The following is a 19,287-nucleotide window of genomic DNA, read 5'->3' as shown; positions in this document are numbered from 1 at the left end:
TAATATGGAAATCGCACTCATCAATAGAGTGCACATTTAAATTCAATTTTTTCTTAAAAGGAAATAATATAGTTAGGAGCAGCCACAAAAGCGGTTAAGCAACTTTATGCAATTCATAATTTCCCCACTGACACTTGCAGCTTCTGAGGTGGGCGAAAGTGGGGCGCTTAACCCCTTCTTGCCCGAGGAAATTGCGCAAATTTTGCCACCAAATTGAAAAGTTCTCGAGCGTTTTCAGCCACTTCCCCGGTTCTCTTGTGTGCGCTCCATTTGATTGTGGTTTCGCTCCTGGTTTATGTTTTATGAATTTTCCTTTTGTTGCTGCCTGATGATTGCCACGATTCCGATACTTGGCTGAGCAAATTGAAAGTTTTCCGCAATTTTTGTTTTGTGGCCACTCGAGCGTTCGCCATTTTCGCACACTAAAACTATTTCCATACAGCCCTTATTTCTTCTTATCCCACTTCGTGGCATTTGCAAATTGCTGAAAAGTCCAAAGTCGTTGAGTTGGACCGTAAATTTCCATGAAGCCATTTCCTTAGTTATAGTAATTGGGGCCCAAAATGCATTTTCTATCCGAGTCCCTGGCTTCGATTTAAGACCAGAACGTGGCAACATTCAATGGCTCAGTAACAAATTTGATAAGAATTTGTATGGGTTGAATTCTTTGGCATAAGGGCATCGGGGAAGAGGAAGGGGCAGCCACCGAATGATTGATGATTAAGTCAGCTCCCGAAAAAGTATTAACAGCAAAGGATAAAAAATGAATTCTTGATGCTGAGCAAACTGACCGAGGGATTTGGGATGCTCTTTAAATGATTTTTTTATTAACTATAAAACAATAAAAATTAAAAAACCTTAAGGCGGTAAAATATTGTATCAAAGAATACAGACAAATATTTTATTTAGATGAGTCAAATTTTAACATAATAAATATTTAAAGTTTACAATAAATCAAAAAATATTTAAAAACCTAAAAGAGGTATGATATTGATTCAACAAGTACAGAAAAATATATAATATCTATATTTTTAGCTTGAAAAAAATATAACTAACAGTTTACGAAACAGATTTCTAATATTAAATATTTTCCGTATCCAGCCAGGTTCTGTAATCGTTTACCCTTTTCAAGAATTTTTCTCTGCAAACGACAAACACACAGCGGGCATAAAAGTCAAACTCGAATCGATCAACATTTTTGTAACATTTTTCCACAAAAATGATGATGAATAAGGGAAAGTGGAGAGATTAGGACACCAGGCGCCAAATAGATGAGGCACCCCCATGGTCAGGCAGTTTCTTCCGTAAACAACGCCACAACGACTGCGTTTCCCTTTTTCCTACCGTATTTCCCATACCAATTCCTATGTTTATGATTCTGCTCTCGAGCCATAAAAATGCCTGAAATATGCTGCTCATATACATACACGATATATGAAGTGTTCTGCACCAGGTCGGGTCTGCTTTTAGGCGTTACCTAGAAAGAGGCGGGAAAGCAAAGGCGTCCAAGCAAGGACAAGTAAATTACTAGCCAGCGGGTAAGCGTGTCGCCCCCTACTCCCCCTACTCCCCCACCCTCTTGTGCATGCCTCTACTGCCTTAGGGCTACACTGAAAAAAACACTAGCGAAATAGGTTTAAGTAAGGAGAAGAAGAACAGATTTATAATTTGTATAAAATAAATACCTAAAATTGTATAAAAATTTATAGAAAATGATTAGACCTTAAAGTTACTAAATATTATTACTGCAGAAATTCATAAAGTACATATATTTCATATTAAATAATTAAAGAATTTTGTATCTATTTTTGGTATAATTTTTCGATGTATGGGAGTGTGACAGAAATCAGACTTTCAGTGTCAAACTAAAACATTTCTGCAGAAAAATTCCATTCTTGTCATATTTTATTTGAACTGTAATGATGTAACAATGCTTCGATCATCTCGAGTACTTACAAGGAAAACCACCATTTTTAATTCTGTTAATATTTCAATCAAAAAATGTTTGAGTTGGAAATTTTACTTAATCTTAATCTTACTTAATCAGAGGTAAAATGTAATTTTGATAAAAAATATTAACCTAAAAAATATGAAGTTGATTTAGGTCGAATCTGAAATTATTGGTTTTAATAACCTTTTAATCATGAATCAGGATTGGTTTTTTCGCTCAGTGAGCGACTGTCCCGGACTGGCCATCAATTATAACAAGTGCTCGGCCAGTACAAATTGAAGGCGTAAATTAGCCCCGGCCCGGGAAACTGTCAGAGGGCCATCCTCACCCCATTCTCATACCCAGGCATGTTTCAAGTGGTGGGATGACCACTCCCTGGTCGGGAGGGTGTCAATTGTGCTTATTGAAAAATATGGCACGCTGTCGGGAATAGGCAATCGCCGTCAAGAGATCCCGGAAAATGTCCCTTTAAGCCGACCAAGTTCCGGAAAATTTCGGGAAAACATTACGGCTTAGGGTTCGCCTAAGCCACAAAGGCCGAATGGCAAGCAAGAAATCGTTTTTCGTCTCGAATTTCAACGCCCTTAGATACCATCTTAATTACCCATCCACACACGCTGAAAGGCGGGGAAAACGGGAAGATATGGAGACAAGTCAATGACCTGGCCGGGATAACCCGATGGCGGTCAGCTCCACTTGAATATGGAACACAACCACGCAGCTTACTCCCACTTTTGCTTTTCATACTGGTTACCCATGGATTAGTTTTAATTTTGGGGTATGTAGGTATTTTATAAGCCCGTATCTTTTCAGGTTATGTTAATCTATTTCTATAAAAATATATTTTTTGTAAAAGAAAGCCAATAAAAAAATACAACATTTTATTAATAGTTATAAACCAGCATGAGAAATATTGTCAAAAAACAGGAATTAATTATGATTAGATTTTTTATATTGTTTAAAAATTGTAAATTTTGTATATATAATATAATGTAATTTTACCAAAATTTCTTTTTAATCATCTCAGATTCTTTTTAGGTAACTTATCTCATAAAGAAAATTTCTTTGACTACAGGGTACCTCAAATTGAATTAATTTTTGCTTTTCTGGTTTTTCTTTTTGTTCTTTGCTTTTCTAAGGCGACAAAACAATAACAATTTCCCGTTGGGAGCAAACTTTTTGGGCTCACACTTCCATTTCCGGCTGCTTCCGCTGGACTTGGACCAGTAGGAAAACATTAATTACATAAGCTCACACCGGAAGGGAAAGTCGAGGAAATGCGAGGAGAGATGGGGAAAGGCCTCACCTGCATAGTTGGCATGGCAGGGAGTGGAATGGAACGCAAACCTGAGCAAACCCAGACAAACATTTGCGAACATTAGTTGCCTACTTTTCGGCATTCGCCACGAACTTCCGCCCTTTCCCCCGGAAAAACCACCCACTTTCCCCCATCCGCCAGCATTTCGGTGTGTAATTTGAGTTTGTTGTGTTTGCCCCGCTTTTATTTCTGTTTACTTTGTGCCGACATAGTTATTTATGCCTCCTCATCTTGCCCATTTCCGCACTCCCTCTTTAGTTTTCCTTTTTATTCTGGAATCTTTTCTTTTGGGTCCTTGGGCAATTTTTCTCCTGTTCCTTCGTGCTTTTTTCCGACGACAGATGAGCGTTTCATTTTCTCTCCATAATTGTGGGCTGCGGACCACAAAGATTTACCAATTGGCTGGCGAGCAGGGTTTTATTTTTATCCCAGGCAACTAAGGAAAAACAGGCACGTGTTTTCCTTTTTACCATCGAAAAGCTCCGTAACGGAGTGTTTCCCATAATGAGCTTCGATTCGTGGCTCACTTTTCCCTAATGATGTGTTTGTGTTTGTCGCATTGGCAATCAAAGAACGGTTTCCTGGAATAATGGCACTTAGCTTTATTTAAATCACACAGCTGTAAGAGGAATTCCTCGATGAGAGTGGGTCTTTCATTGTAAGTACTCGATGATTTATTTCCAATCCAAATGAAGCATCGTTTCGTTTTCTGTTACTGAGTTTTAGTGGCTTAAGCATTGCACAGTGTAACATAATATACCTTTGACTTTTGAATTTAAATATTATTTGGCTAAGCCAGGATGAAAAGACTTCTGAAACTACGTAAAAAGCTTTTAATTTCCTCTGTGTACTTGAAGTACATGTAAAAATATATTCACTTTGTGGAAAGTTTGTCTGATGAAAATATTCCGCCTTTTAATGCCAGACTCCATTAGCCGGCTTGCACTTGTCGAAATCTCATCGTTAGCTGGATCCGAGTTGAGTAAGCCTAAATTAATTAAATGTTTTTCCTCACTCTCCTGCTAGCCAAATGCAAATGGAGATACAAAAATGAAATTTATCTTAATGTGTCCTACTCTTAAAGCCAAATGAATCCCCTTCCAAATTGGGTCACACGGCTTGGCCAAAAGTTTTCGTCTTCTGTGAATTTGAAATTAAAAACGAATCCCAATGGGGACAAACAACGGCTTTTAGAAACCGAAAAAAGGTAAGGCTCCCACATCATTTTGACATCATGAGCAGCACAAATAGAGCCCGCAAAAATATGCAAAAATAAATGGGAATCCCCGGCTAGCAGGGAGGTCCCAGCCAGAATGGGGGGCTTTGGAAGCTCCGGTTCCGACTTGGCCATTAGTCATTATTGACACATTCTTTCCGCCTTTTTCTAGCTCAGAAGCCATTGCCCCGGGCCCAAAGTCTTTTTTGTTTTCCTACGACTCTCTTTTCATTTTTTGTTGGTCGAAAGAAAACTCAGACTTTAGCTGTCCTTGTCCGATTTCGTGTTGCTCCTAAGTGATATTTCCGCTTGAGTTAACATATTGTTAACATTTTGTTTTTCATCCGCATAGTTTGCGCATTTCCGGTTGAGGAATGGGTTGGGTGTATCCGACAGGCAGTAAAGAATGTTGTTTTTAATTTCGGAATTGGAGTTAAATAATTTATTTAAATAAACTGACGGAGCTCTACTATAAGAATAATATAAGACTAAGAAGCATTGCTTAAATCTTATAATAATACAAAGTGAAACATCTTAAAATTATAGTTTTAAAAATATCATACATTTTATTTTGTTTCAAGACAACTTTTATTACTTAACATTAGCCTGGAAATTAAAAAACGTACAATTTTCTTACTTTTAAAATTTTCTTAAATCGAGAATAGAGAATATTACTTTGGGTAAGAGTAAGACATCAATATTCAAAACTCTTCAAATAGAGAAAAAAAGAGAGAGCTAGAAAGTAAAGATATTAAAGTAGCTAGATAAAGTCGATACTGAATTGCATCAATATGATCATCATAACACATCAATTTATATCTCTGTGTATTTTTTAAAACTAGGAGTACGTATTCACTATTGTTTTTGGGTGTATTTTTCACTCATTGGAGATTTTTATAAACTCTTAAACACAGCAGAGGAATACAATAAGGGATATTTCCCATCCCTACTCCACTTGTTATCCACACTTTTTCTCATCGGAATTGCCAAGCGCCAGACAAAACTAAATGGAGGCGAGATCCAAACCCGGATTTCAACCGACAGCTTGGCATCGACTCCGGGTCTAAATGGGGATAAAGCAGCGACTACGGGTCTGCTGCTCCGGCTGCCTGTTTCCCGGATTACAGGTCAATGATGTATGTTGTTAATTTGCCAAAGAGTCAGACACAAATGACCGTCGAGATGAATGGGCGGAACTGAAGGTGGAGCCTTGTACTTTACCCTCCTATTTCCTCTTGCGGTCAAGCCTTTTGATGTTTAATTTACAAGCTGCTAGGTCAAAGGGCTGTTAATAAAGAAGAACCAAGAACTAAGAGATACTCAGATTCTGAAAGACAACTGAAGTGGAAAGAATTAGTTAGCAGGAATAAAAGAACAGTGCTATTCAAACAAATGCTAAGATATTAGTGTGTTGTAAGGAAACTGGGCAAAGAGCTCATTTTTGTAGATATCAAGTTAATGTGAGCGAATGATTAAACAGAAACAATTCTTATAGTACACACTAATTAAAAGAATGATTAGATTTGTAGATAGATATTATAACTTTAACTTTGAAAATGTACAGCCAAGTTACTCTATGCCTTTTTTAAGTTTTATATATTCTTGCTTTACATTAATTTATATCTAAAACATGCTTTGAATGCCCTTTTAGAGTTATTCTTCTATAAATCATATCAAAATTAAAAGATAAGTTAGTTTCAGATATTCTAACTTTCCTTTAATGTATACCTACAGCATTTTTTTAAGTCCCGTTCACAGTTTCTGTTCAAAAAAGCCAAAACTTTTTGTTGTTTTACATTTCGTGAAAGTTGTGTTTAGGTTTGTTTTGTCTGTGTTGTTTTATTACCTCGAATTTTTGCAGTTGCTCGCATTCCAGGAAGGAACTTCCGCCTACACTGCTTTTGCATGTTCAGGGGCCCCAAACTAAAATAAATACGGGCAGCAAAGGCTTATACAATTCACCCAGAATTTTCATTCTAGCAAAATCAAAGGGAAACAAAAGCAGCCGCCAAGTAAACAACAAGGCTAAAAGTGCTGAAAAGTAAACCAGAGCCACGGCAATTGCTCAGCTCGTTTTATTCGAAAGTTTGGTCTCAGTGGGATCCAAACCGAGATTTACTTGCTGGCCAGGTTAGCGTCTTAAGCCGTTGCGATGGAAATATTCCAAGTAATTAAATGTGCAGCTGGCGATGTCAAAACAATAATTAAGCTGACAGCATAATGAGAGCACCTCCCACACTTTCCCATTGTTGCTCGGATAAATGGAAATTGATTGAGGCGAAGGGCACGGAATTCGAGCGAGTTCGTCTGAGGCAGGCGGAACTAATTGAATTTGCCAGCAGGAAAATTAGAAAGTAGGTGGGACGACCGACGAAGGCGTCAAGGTGCCAAAGGCCGCAAGCCAGATTCCTTTGATTGCTCTGGTCAGCGGGGCCACTGGGAGGGAAACTTGAGAGGGGAATCCGACACCTTCAAGTCAAGAACTGGGGATGTAGAAGGGAGCCAGAAGCTCAGGAGGGTACTGGATAAAGAACCCCAGCATAGAAAAAAAACACTCAAAATTACAGCCAATTTGCACAGGTTTATTCCTTCAGAATCAATTTAAGACTGGTTCAGAAAATAAAGGAAATCTGTAATGACTTACAAAAAAAAAAATTATCTGTATCGTAATCAGGGGTGTCACACAAATCACTAGGGTTTCGTAATCACCTGTATATGTAATTTAGGTGTCTAAAAGTAGGACTATATAAAATTCACTCAGAAATACGATTGTACTTTATTTACTGCATACTTTTAGACAACTAAAATGACATTTAAAAATGATTTCACCTTAGTGATAGTTGTGGCACTTACCTTTACATATGAATACCACTATTTGTTGGCCTATGCTTAAATTAAATAATAAAATATATTCATTAAATTTAAAATTATTTATTTCAAAGCTCACACCACAATCTTCCCATTTTTATTTCGTTGACAGCATCACCAAGTCGAGAGGTATTCAAATAACCTGGCATGTGTGGCATGCGCTTCGCCCAGAAAATCAGTGTGTTTGAAACAGAGCCCAGGATCCATTTCAATCACATTGTGATTGTTATGCCAATATTAAGTTTGAACTACTGCAATTTACCAGATTGTTCGGTATGCCTGTTTGCCATCTGAATAAATGCATCCTGCATTCTCATTTAGCTTGACAAACGTTGCCTGCCGCAAGATAGTTTCCAAAGATATCAGATTTCGATGAGTTGCCCACAAATCCACAAATACGAATCGAAATAAATTTCTGGCCTGAATGGGACACATTTGAAGGGCTTCTGACAAAATCAGAAACCATTGAAAGGGGTTGTGACTCAACAATAACCAAGGGAGTCCCATGCAAATATATCTTAAATATCTTACGGCGACGTGGGAGTGCCCCTTCTAAATATTTGATATTACGGTTGAGATACTTTGCTGGTCAGCTGGTTGGGCATAAATATTTATTACTGCCAAGGCAGTTCCTTTTGCCTTCGGCAGCTGTAGAATCACAGCTCGAACAAAGGTAAATATTTCGGAATTAAAACTGAAACATACAAATAATAGGAAAAGTTGCTGTTTCTGCACCCGCTTGTTGTTTGACTGCTAATGAGCTTTTGGCTTTATTAAATCAACAAAATGAACGGGAGGGAAACAGCCTGCAGTGGTAACTGAATGAAAGCAAACTGTATGAATCCACTCAGTGCAGCTTTATTAGTTTTTTGCCTCGGGCTAAATCTGGTAAATGGCTGGAGTGGTATTTTTTGAGGAGCCCAGCAGAGTGGAAACTATCCATGCACTATTTTTGCAAACATTCGCAACTGGCGGGGCTACTTTTTAATAATAATTGAGAATAAATAGCCGAGTGGCCGATGCAGACAGGTTGAGTGCATGCAAATTGAAATGTTTAGCAGCCAATTCTACGGCTAAAAGTGGGTTAGGAACGGGGTCAAGGAGGGTTACGGAGGGAGCTCAACAGTGGGTTGAAAATAAAGAAAAAGATTCGAAATTGCGCTTCCTAATGAGTGCAAACAATCGAGTAGCAGACAAAGAACCAAGCTTTCATTTTCTTTACGAGCATAGAAGTCTGTGTTGCGAAAAAAAAGTCCTCATTCAGTATCCATTTCGTGTTCCTTCAATTTAGCTTTAATTGGCAGATTTCCAATGAGAAACATTAAGTCAAAGAAATGGAACCTACAAATCTGGAATGCTTATCTGGTGCATCAAAATTGATTTTAAATTGGGTTGGATAGAAAACATAACAATAATAAAATCTGCCAATAATAGGTACTACATTTTTAAAAATATTTCTTAAGCAATAATTTACATAGTAAATAATAAATAAATAATTCAACGGTACAATTTAGTAGTATGCTACTGGAAAAAATACTGAAATATACGGTAAGAACAGACACAAAACCTATAATAAAATAATCTCTATAGCATCACACTGTCATCAAAAGAGCATCAGCATAAAATGGACCCATCCAAGATTCAATTTGGCAGGACACGGCGATAGGAGACGTTAACAAAGCCGACCACACGAGCCAATTTGCGGCCACCCCCCTCGCCACAGGTAAACTTTGCACCACCCAGCGCCCACCTCCACCACCCACAGCCACTCAGCACCACTCAGCACCACCCATCCGGCATCCCAACCACTTCACGTGGACCCGTAAAATTGCGGCAACTTCAACTCATTAAAAGTGGAGAGCTGGCAAAAAGTTCGGCCAGCCCGCAGCACGTTCCATGTGGATATTTTTCGGACAATTCCCCAATGCGAAATGCAATTAGATGTCACCTGTATATCTACCTGCGTCCTTTTGTGACGCATAAATTAGCAGAGGGGCGCAGTTAAACAACAACAATTATGCAGAAAGTTGTCCACTAAAATTAGGCATTAAATTTGATGGTAGCAACTTTTTAATTGTCTGTGATATTTCAAACAACAGGCGAAAAGGCCGAATTCCAGGTGCCGCAAATTGGTAGCACCAAATTCTTCCGGTTGTGTTTTACACTTAACGCATATGGCGCACAAATGTGGGGCCTTTCACTTGTCAATGGTCAACTTTTGGAGCATTGTGTGGCCCATTTTGATAACAAAAATGTTTAGAGATTGGGGGACATTCATTTGCAAAAATAAATAAAAGGTTAAATCATACACAGGCATACAAACAAAGCCCAAATCAATACGGAAAATCTTTAGAAAGATTATCATATAATTGGGACATTTGCATTCCTTAAATTACTACAATGAAAGTGATATTATAGAAAAAATAAAGTCATGTGGCTCACATGCTGACGTTGATAGACTTGAAGAGGGCTTACACGGATGGGAAGAGTCCTGCCGACTAGCACTGCAGTTGTCAGGCTACATGGGTGCAGTCTGCAATCCTGTCAAGCCAACATTCGAGTTCGGAGCCCTGAACTTGACAGACTGAACTTAAAGTGGCACGAAGTCTAGTTGGGCGGACACCTAGTGAATGGGCTAACCTCCACCTCAAGGCTAGTCGGCTAATTAAGTACTTGTCCAACGGCTCTGGCCTTTGAACCGATGACACTTTGGATGGATAAACCTGATGTGACTTGATTTCACTTCGTGCGTGGCCGACACGAGAGTTGTCTGAAGTCTGGACTTTCGTCGGGAAAAGTTGTACACGCCTGACTGGATATGCGATATACATTATGCGATGAAACTGTTTTGTGGTAGTCATTAAATTAATTTATATTTCAATATAAGAGATCACGGTTAATTAAGGATTTCCACACAAATCATTAGGGCTCTTAAAATCACTTTTAAATGTAATTTAAGTTGTCTGAAAGCTGACCAATTTCATTCAGAAAGACGACTATTCATTACTCACTGCCTACTTTTATTACGAGTTGTTTCTTAAAATAAGTTCGAATACTTATAACTTTTTTTTTGGCCTGTGGTTTTTCATAACTCGGTTGGTTTCTATTTATACTTTCTTTCCTTCAAAAGGTTTTAACTTCTTAAAAAAATATATTCAATTTGAAGCAACTGTTTTATAATGTTTTATATAACGTTTCACAACTAAAAATTACCTAACTAACAAAAACACTTTCATGAAATAATTGCCCATCATAATAATTAATTTAACATGGTACTTTAAATAACCCATTTCCGTCCACAAAAATATATTTAGTTCTAATGCTCATTAGGCTTTTCTAACAAGGAGTTGTATGCCTTTTGTCTCGCGCTCGTCTAGACCAATTAATAATATTTCGTGTCAAGTGCTAAATTAGACAAAAGCAGCCAGCGAAAAGCTGCGAAATTTCAGCAAGAGTAAACCAAATAAATTCGCTGGCATTTGTTCCATGTTAAAACGGGGAAAAAATGGAAAACTGAGCCGAGATACGCCAAAAACCCTCTTTGTGTGTTGGGCCCACGAAAACTGAGATTAATACGCAGATTACAGCCAAGTTATAATTACTGGCGTCCCGAACCGAAAGTGGGTGAATAGAGCCGAGTAAATTGAGCTGTCAAGAGTGCAAGTGAAAGGAGACCGTGAGCTGGGTTCGCCTCGGTTCAAGTCTAAAGTCGGGGTCTGGGTCAGGTTTAGAGTACCGTCTCCCGGCCAAATTGATTTAGCCAAATGTTTGCTCGGCACTCAAATATTTAGGCAATTAAGGAACTGTTTTTGGGTCCATAAACATGAAATGCTCACGAAGCACGTCCCCAAATGTGATACTACTGGAACAGTGGATTTGCAAATACCCAAAAAAATGTTATTAACTGAACAATTGGCTAATGATATGTTTATTTTTCATCTCTACTCATCTAATAGAACATAAATACATTTATAATTATAAGAAATATTATCTTAAATCTTTTTCTTTTAATTACAATTTTTATCTTTCTATTTTAAAAACTTAAATCAATTTTGAGCTATCTGTGATTTTTAACTTTTTCATTTTCTTAGATCTGTTTAATATTTTACCATATAGGAATATCCATAGTATTTGAGTTTTTTAATATCTCTATATTTTCATATCTTAAACCTCACAATCCACGGTGACGAGACCATGAAAATTGCGTGTAATTGCTAACCGAAAAGCGAAACTGTGTCCCAATGCCAGAACAAATGGCGTTTTATTTTTCGCTAGGCTACGAACTCAATTAGCTGCCGTGCGTAGCGTAATTAAGTCGTTGCCACGCCCACTTTGATAACCAAAACTGCCTCGACCGCCCCTCTACGCCCACCGCCCCCTAAATGATCCAGTTTTATGCCACCTGACGACGCCTTGCGATGTATATAGTATGCAAAAACATTACAAGGAACGCTCCGGGTCTGGCTTAAATTAATTTATCACGTGCCGAAATAAAGCAACTTCCGCAGGCTTCCCTTTCCCTCTCCACTTTTCGCGTAATTAATTGAATTCGGAGCGGGGAGCCCCTAGAAGTTCGCCACGAACTAAAGCCCGAGCAAATATTACTCGCACTGCAGGGTTTAAAGTAAAAACTTAAAGTTTGAGCTTCTTTTTGCAGGACAAGAGCATAAAGCTATCAGCTTGCACATAATGACCCACTTTCGGGCGCCCCATATGCCCAACTTCAGTCCGACTTTCCGGGTAATTATGTCCCCATGTAAGCTCCCGGCAGCAGCAATCACTCAGCTGAGTACCACCGATTTTCCGATTTTCCTTTCCGGCTCTCGCTTTTCATTCTATCCGAAAAGAGGGATATTAAATATTCACTAGGAAATGCACGAGAGGTCGGTTCAAGTGGTTGTGAAAGTACTTGGAACCTATCGGAAAAAAACCTTAAACCTTTACCATTAAGGATAAAGATACAATTAAATTAAAGATAAAGATAATTAAGTTAGAGATAAGAATCTAAATTATCAATAAAGGCATTAACATGAAGATCATTTATAAATAATAGTAAAAACTTGGGTGAATCGTTAATCATTCTAGTAGGTCAAAACTGTTTTATTTGCGCATTAACTCCAACTATACCATAAAAGTTCTAAAAAATAATATAAAAATTGGTATTATAATTGACTCAATATTTGTCTACACAAAAAGGATCCCCTATCCAAAAAAGACATTCTAAGTCAGAAAATTAAAAATAAATAAAACAAGAAAGGAAGTTAACTTCGGCCAACCGAATTTTTTATATCGCAGGTCGTTCCTCTTTAGACAGAGCTTTGCGACCCTTAGGAAATTAACCAGAGAGAACGCTATAGTGGGCGTGGCACTCTGCTGAAACAAACTTACGCTGCGCAAGAAGCTCAAAAATATACATGCCAAATCCGAACCTTCTATCTTTTATAGCTTCCGAGATCTCAGCGCTCATACGGACGGACAGACAGACGTACATGGATAGATCGACTCCGCTGGTAATTCTGATCAAAAATTTGTTTATAATTTTTCCGATTTGGTCTTATTTGATGCTATATATACTACCTGCTATATGAAACTACCACCTGCAATAGAAATAAGATTTTTGGAAAATTTTGATCCAGATATCTTTAGAATTGAGAGACTAGTTTGCGTAGAAACAGCCAGACGGACTTGGCTAGATCGACTCGTCTAGTGATGCTGATCAAGAATATATATACTTTATGGGGTCGAAAACGTCTTTTTCGCTTCGTTGCAAACTTTTAACTGAAATCATTTTAGCCTCTGATAACCCTTTTATTAAATAATCAGTACTTTAGATTTGTATAACCTAAGTCACAACTTTAACACCGAATCAATTGCCCCCAAAAGTAGACACATCATTCAAAACCAATTTCCTTGGTAAGGGACACTCATTTTGGGGCTTTTCTCTGAGTCGAACAAATAGAAGAAAAGTGCGTATCAATTTCTCTCCAATTGGCAGTTAATCAAAGGGTGGGGAAACGAAAGTGACTAAGTAAGTAAGTGAGGAGTATTACAGCTGATGATGTGGCCATCGACGGGAAACTCGATTCGCTTGGCATTCAAATTCAAACAGAAATGTAATTGAAATGGGCCAGATAGACTGGAGAGATCCGAGGAGGCAGGGGGAGAAAAATGGTGAATGTGTGCTTGTGGACTGCTCGTTTCGCTTGTTTACACTGCACATTTGCCATCAAGCATACGCCAAGTGAGCCAGCCAAATAGAAAAGGTCAGTGCTGAAAAGTGAAACTAGAGCGAAGAGCTTACGTAAGTGGTTGGCTATCAGAATGACACAAAAAAACGTTGAATGGCAACCGTAAAATCGCAATACCACTTGTAAAATCCGAATCGCATGCTCGGTCGGAGGTTTGCAACTCTTCAGCCGGGTATAAATAGCCGCGTGGGTCCCAAAACCGATCAACACATCCACTGTTTCCGCCAAGATGAACCTACTCCAATGCTTTGTGCTTTTCTTCCTGGGCCTGGTCCTCAGCGGTGTGGATGCACAACAGGTGGTCCGTTACGAAACCGACAGGGACAGGGCCTGCGGTGAAGGGCGCTACTACAACTACGCCCGCAACAGTTGCTGGCCCGCGCCAGGATCCTTAGTCAACGGCTAGGCACAAAGAGATGCAGAATGGCGTAAAAATATTATTTACCGAGAGAAGCTAGAATGGCCAAATAAATTGCAGTAAAGCAATAATACAATCATTGTACTTAATTGAGGTCGGATGATTCTTTAGTGTTGGGTAATATATGTACATTGAACAGTGTACATTGTACAATTAAAAAAAAAATCAATGATTTCGCAAGCATGAAAAATACAGAGCCTGTGAACAAAATGCAGCACGAACTTTCAAGTCCGAAAAGAATAGGTTTCAGAACCTTTCGAACTACAATCAAGTATGAATAATTCTTAGATCTAGTCATATTTGTACTAAAACAAGAATGATTTAATAATAAAGTAAGAAAGTTGCAGGCATGACTTAAGAAGGAAAAATTCTTAAATCAATAGTAGGAGAAATAAGTATTCGAAACGGAAATAAACGAGATATATCTAAATAATTCATATTTAAAGTTTACTTACGACTAGCCGCTCACGGGCATTAACACTGTGTAACTTATGCGCCTTATATACCGAACACTTTTAGAATAAACAATAGGGAATTAATAGAGCTAACAGATACTTAAAGCCAAAATGTGCTCAATGTAAGAACTTTTTCAGCACGAACGTTCTTGAATGGTAAACTTGAAATGGTTCTTAAATCAAATCAAGTTTTGTTGTTCAGCAAAAAAGGCTGTACAATCATCATTATATAATAAGTTATTATTAATAAGCATTTGAATAATGCCTCGCAGTTTTGGAAATATTTTTTTTTAATATTAGAAAACCGTACTAGTTATAGAATATTAAAAATGATTAAAAAGTAACGATTAACATTTGATAAACTTAGCATTAAATAATTGACAATCAGTATTAATCTTTTCACTTTAGCTATGCTGGTGTGGTGTAAAAAACGTAATAAAATCTTTGTAAATTGAGACACGTGTAAATACTTGTTTTTATAATACTAGTTTTATGTTTTCGATCTATCTTTTAAAAAAGGCGAAGTATTTCTGCAAACATTTAAACTGAAGCATCCCACACATGATCATGCTTACTAAAAGTGCCATTTGAAGATCTTAACTTTACCCATAAACTTAGCTGTCTGCACTGGAAATCCTTTCTGATAGTTCTGATGGGTTAAGAAACTTGGTTATGAGTAAATTGGTGAGCTCAATGGGCCATTACTTCAACGAGCTTCAGCAGCTTCTTTCAGCACATTAAGGCTCCTAGGAAATGTGGCCAAGGACATGCAAGAGATTTCTTGGATGCACAACTTTGTGCCTCCTGCCACGGCATCGCTCGTTAATTAATTCACCCCGAACGAGCACGGTTTCCCCGACCCAGGAAGCCGCAGCATAAACCAACTTGTTATGGCTTATTAATTTTGCATGCAGCCGCGATGCAGTCAGGCCAACGTCATGTAAACATGTGCAGGATCCCACAGGCTGCTTCCTGCGAACCTAGATACCGAAGATTGTGCAGTCGAAACTGAAATCTGAAAACCCGGATCTGGGAGCCGGGAAAAGACAGCCCGATGGGGCTGTTCATCGGGAAAGTTAAAGCCTGCTCGGCGCAGATTTATTGCATTTCAATGCGGGCTCTGCACTGCACTCAGTCGGTTAACTGGCTGGCAAACACAGATTTTATTCCAAATATTTACTATTATCTGTGGGCAATCCTTGGACAGCCAATAAAACTTTTTTCTGATTGCCGCTGGCATAAAAATATTATTTACTGACTGAATGAGAGTTTTCCGCTTGATTATTTGTAGCGCTCTTGTGTCCGTTCTTACGGCCCATATTTGCTTTCCATTGAATTTCAATTATATGGTTGTGAATAAACATTGTTACTCTAAGTTTTTTGTTCGGCAGCAACAATCCTAATTCATATTTCAGATTTTTAATCACGTTGTCTTTTTATATTAACGTTCTTATTTGACAGCCATAATTGTAAGCATACGTCAAATAAACGTATTTGCACAAAGTTCAATTAATGTTATACAGAGTTAGTAAGCTAAATTAACCAGATAATTAAATTAGTTTTTTAATGAAGAAACTCGATTGGCTTGGCATACAAATTTAAACAGAAATTCAATTGAAATGTGCCAGAAAGACTAGAGAGATACGAAGAGGCACGGGCAGGGAGAAAAATGGGGAATGTGCTTGTGGACTGCTCGGTTCGATGCCATCAAGTATACGCCAAGTGCGCCAGCCAAACAGAAAAGGTCAGTGGTAAAATGTCAAACTACAGTGAAGAGCTTGCGTAAGTGATTAGCTTTCAGAATGACACGTAAAAACGTTGAATGGCAACCGTAAAATCGCAATATCCCTTGGATAATTCGAATCGCATGCTCGGTTGGAGGTTTGCAACTCTTCAGCCGGGTATAAATAGGCGCGTGGATCCCAAAACCGATCAACACATCCTCTGTTTCCACCAAGATGAACCTACTCCAATGCTTTGTGCTTTTCTTCCTGGGCCTGGTCCTCAGCGGTGTGGATGCACAACAGGTGACCCGTCCGGTAACCGACAGGGACAAGGCCTGCGGTGAAGGGCGCTACTACAACTACGCCCGCAACAGTTGCTGGCCCGCGCCAGGATCCTTAGTCAACGGCTAGGCACAAAGAGATGCAGAATGGCGTAAAAATACTATTTACGGACTGAATTAAAGTTTTCTGCTCCATTGCTTGTATCGCATATGTGTCCGTTATCCGTCCCCATATTTGCTTTCAATTAAATTACAATTTTACTGTGGGAATCGACATTGATATTTTACGTTTTTTGGTTCGGCTGCAAGAATCCTAGTTCAGCATTATTCTTTACCCACTTTGTCTTTTTATATTAACGTTCTTATTTGTAAGCATACGTCAAATAAACGCATTTGCACTAAGTTCAATTAATGTTGTACAGAGTTAGTAAGCTAAATTGACCAGATAATTTAATTAATTTCTTAAACAGAAATTCAATTGAAATGGGCCAGAAAGACTAGAGAGACACGAAGGGGCACAAGCAGGGAAAAAATTGGGAATGTGTTTGTGGACTGCTCGATTCGCTGCCATCAAGTGAGCCAGCCAAACAGAAGAGGTCAGTGGTGAAAAGTGACACTACAGCGAAGAGCTTACGTAAGTGATTAGCTTTCAGAGTGACAGGGAAGTAACTTGAATGGGAACCGTTAAATCGCAATATCCCTTTGATAATCCGAATCGCATGCTCGGTCGGAGGTTTTCAACTCTTCAGCCGGCCATAAATAGCCGCTTGGGTCCCAAAACCGATCAAAAAATCCACTCTTTCCGACAAGATGAACGTACTCCAAGGCTGTGTGCTTTTCTTCCTGGGCCTGGTCCTCTGCGGTGCGAAACCACAGGACTTGGGCTGCGGTAATAGGCGCTACTACAATTGGGCCGCCAACACTTGCCCGCCCATCCTCGATCGTTAAGCAAAGGCTAGGCACAAAGAAATGCAGAATGGCGTAAAAATAATATTTACCGACTGAATAAAAGTTTTCTGCTAGATTGTTTGTGTCGCATATGTGTCCGTTATCCGTCCCCATATTTGCTTTCCATTAAATTTCAATTATTCTGTGGGAATCGACATTGATATTTTAGGTTTTTTTGTTCGGCAGCAAGAATCCTAATTTAGCGATATTTTTTACCCACTTTAATTTGGATTGCAACAAAGTTCTATTAATGTATTACAGAGGTATTCAGAAAATTGTCGATAATAGTATACTATTAAAACAATGAGCTAATTACACAATAAATTGAGTTGTTCCCAAAGATTAAGTGTTGGTATTATAAGACTTAGTTATAGAATTTATTATTAAAGACTATTTTATAGTTTTAATGTTTGGTTTATTTAAAAAACTGTACAAATCTGTCAAATTTTGAAGAAGCTGGAACGTTAACGTTCCAAAACTTAAAAAGAAAGTGAATGGGTAAATTATAATTGAATCCCTCTCTTTGCTCACTTTTGATGTCGTGCCCCTCCCAAGACTAACTTCATTGTAATCGCTTGCACTTGCTTTTTTATCAATATACTTTCTTCTTCCCATTTATCCACCTCAAGTGGTGCTCCATAATGGCTCCTTTCGAAAGCGATCCAATATTTAAGCTTCTGTTTTATGGTCATCGACAAATGTCCAAGCATTGACAGCTATTGTGACAGTGGCTGCCTGTCACAGCCAACTGGGGCCCTAACCCCTTGAATCCCGAATCCTGTCGAATCCTGCGGACGGCGTCACAAATGAGTGCGTCATGCGAGGCATCCTGGATCCCCGCTTCCCTGAAACGCAAACAAAACATAAATTTTAACGAGCTTGTCAGGCGAAACAGGCGGGCCAACAGCAACAACTACCTAGCTATCGAGGCATCATTATATAATTGACTCCCTGATGCCTGGATGTCGAGCAGTTTATCACTTTGTTGTCGGCGCTGGCGATGGGTTGCTAATAATGCTGATGCCCTCGATTCGAGTTGCCTGATTATGATGATGCGAGAATGCTTATCTGGCGCACACTGCGTATGCGTAATGGGGTCAACCCGACTTGATTTAAAGTTGGATTTCATTTCGTAGCATTCTGAATGAACTGCTGATTTTACAAAACTCAAGGAAATAAATATATATTTTTAAGTTCTGAGAAATCAATAAGTATCAAAAAATGATTATTTATTTATACTCTTTACAAACTCTGTGATCGAATTATTGTAAATCAATACTAGTTCCGACACCAAACGAGATTCAAGCAAAAGGGTACTTTTAGCAAAGAAAAATTAGTATATAAATTTAAGTTTCAATTATTTTTTGAAGCTAATTATTATACTACAGTTGATATTTATCGAGTGTATTTATTAGGGACAGACATCATTAGTAAACTTGTATCGGCTTGGCTGTCGTTCTGATGAATATACATAACTACTCTTTTCTTGAGCACAAAGTAGAGGAATACAATACAATATCTGCCAGCTGATGTAAGTTCCTTGAATTAAATTAAATTTAATAATGTCCAAACAATAAAGTCATGTTTTACCTGCTGCTACTCGCTTGTTAAAATGCAATTTGAGTATGCTAAATTTATTGAAAAAATGTGCACAAAAATGGGAATCTTTTCCTTGCACACTCGATTTTCATCTGAAGTGACGTTGATTGGCGAAGTGAGTTCAGTTGGGGTCAAGTCCGTACCCCTCACACTTCAACTCTTACATCACCGCCGCCTTTGTGGATTTTCTTAACCAAAAATACATATTTTTTTAGCTAAGCCACAAAAATATGTTCTTTTTGCCACATGTTCGCTTCCCTT

The 19,287-nt window shown here is 38.4% G+C and overlaps 2 protein-coding genes and 1 long non-coding RNA gene across 3 annotated transcripts; all 3 read left to right on the top strand.

The window, feature by feature from the left end:
• The first annotated feature begins 13,796 nt into the window (after positions 1–13,796).
• Positions 13,797–14,090, top strand: LOC119553908. Its single transcript, XM_037864582.1, has one exon. It carries the CDS (start codon positions 13,831–13,833, stop codon positions 14,005–14,007), a length of 177 nt encoding a protein of 58 aa, XP_037720510.1. The 5' UTR covers positions 13,797–13,830; the 3' UTR covers positions 14,008–14,090.
• A 2,307-nt stretch (positions 14,091–16,397) lies between these two features.
• Positions 16,398–16,753, top strand: LOC119553363. The gene has a single exon (XM_037863710.1). It carries the CDS (start codon positions 16,433–16,435, stop codon positions 16,607–16,609), a length of 177 nt encoding a protein of 58 aa, XP_037719638.1. The 5' UTR covers positions 16,398–16,432; the 3' UTR covers positions 16,610–16,753.
• Positions 16,754–16,910: 157 nt separating this feature from the next.
• LOC119553364 lies at positions 16,911–17,578 on the top strand. Its single transcript, XR_005219764.1, has 2 exons — positions 16,911–17,075; positions 17,126–17,578. It is a non-coding gene; the product is annotated as an uncharacterized LOC119553364 (long non-coding RNA).
• Positions 17,579–19,287: the final 1,709 nt, after the last annotated feature.

The sequence above is a fragment of the Drosophila subpulchrella genome, chromosome 3L (assembly GCF_014743375.2).
Source record: "Drosophila subpulchrella strain 33 F10 #4 breed RU33 chromosome 3L, RU_Dsub_v1.1 Primary Assembly, whole genome shotgun sequence".
NCBI lineage: Eukaryota > Metazoa > Arthropoda > Insecta > Diptera > Drosophilidae > Drosophila > Drosophila subpulchrella.
This window is presented reverse-complemented; position numbering and strand designations above follow the sequence as displayed.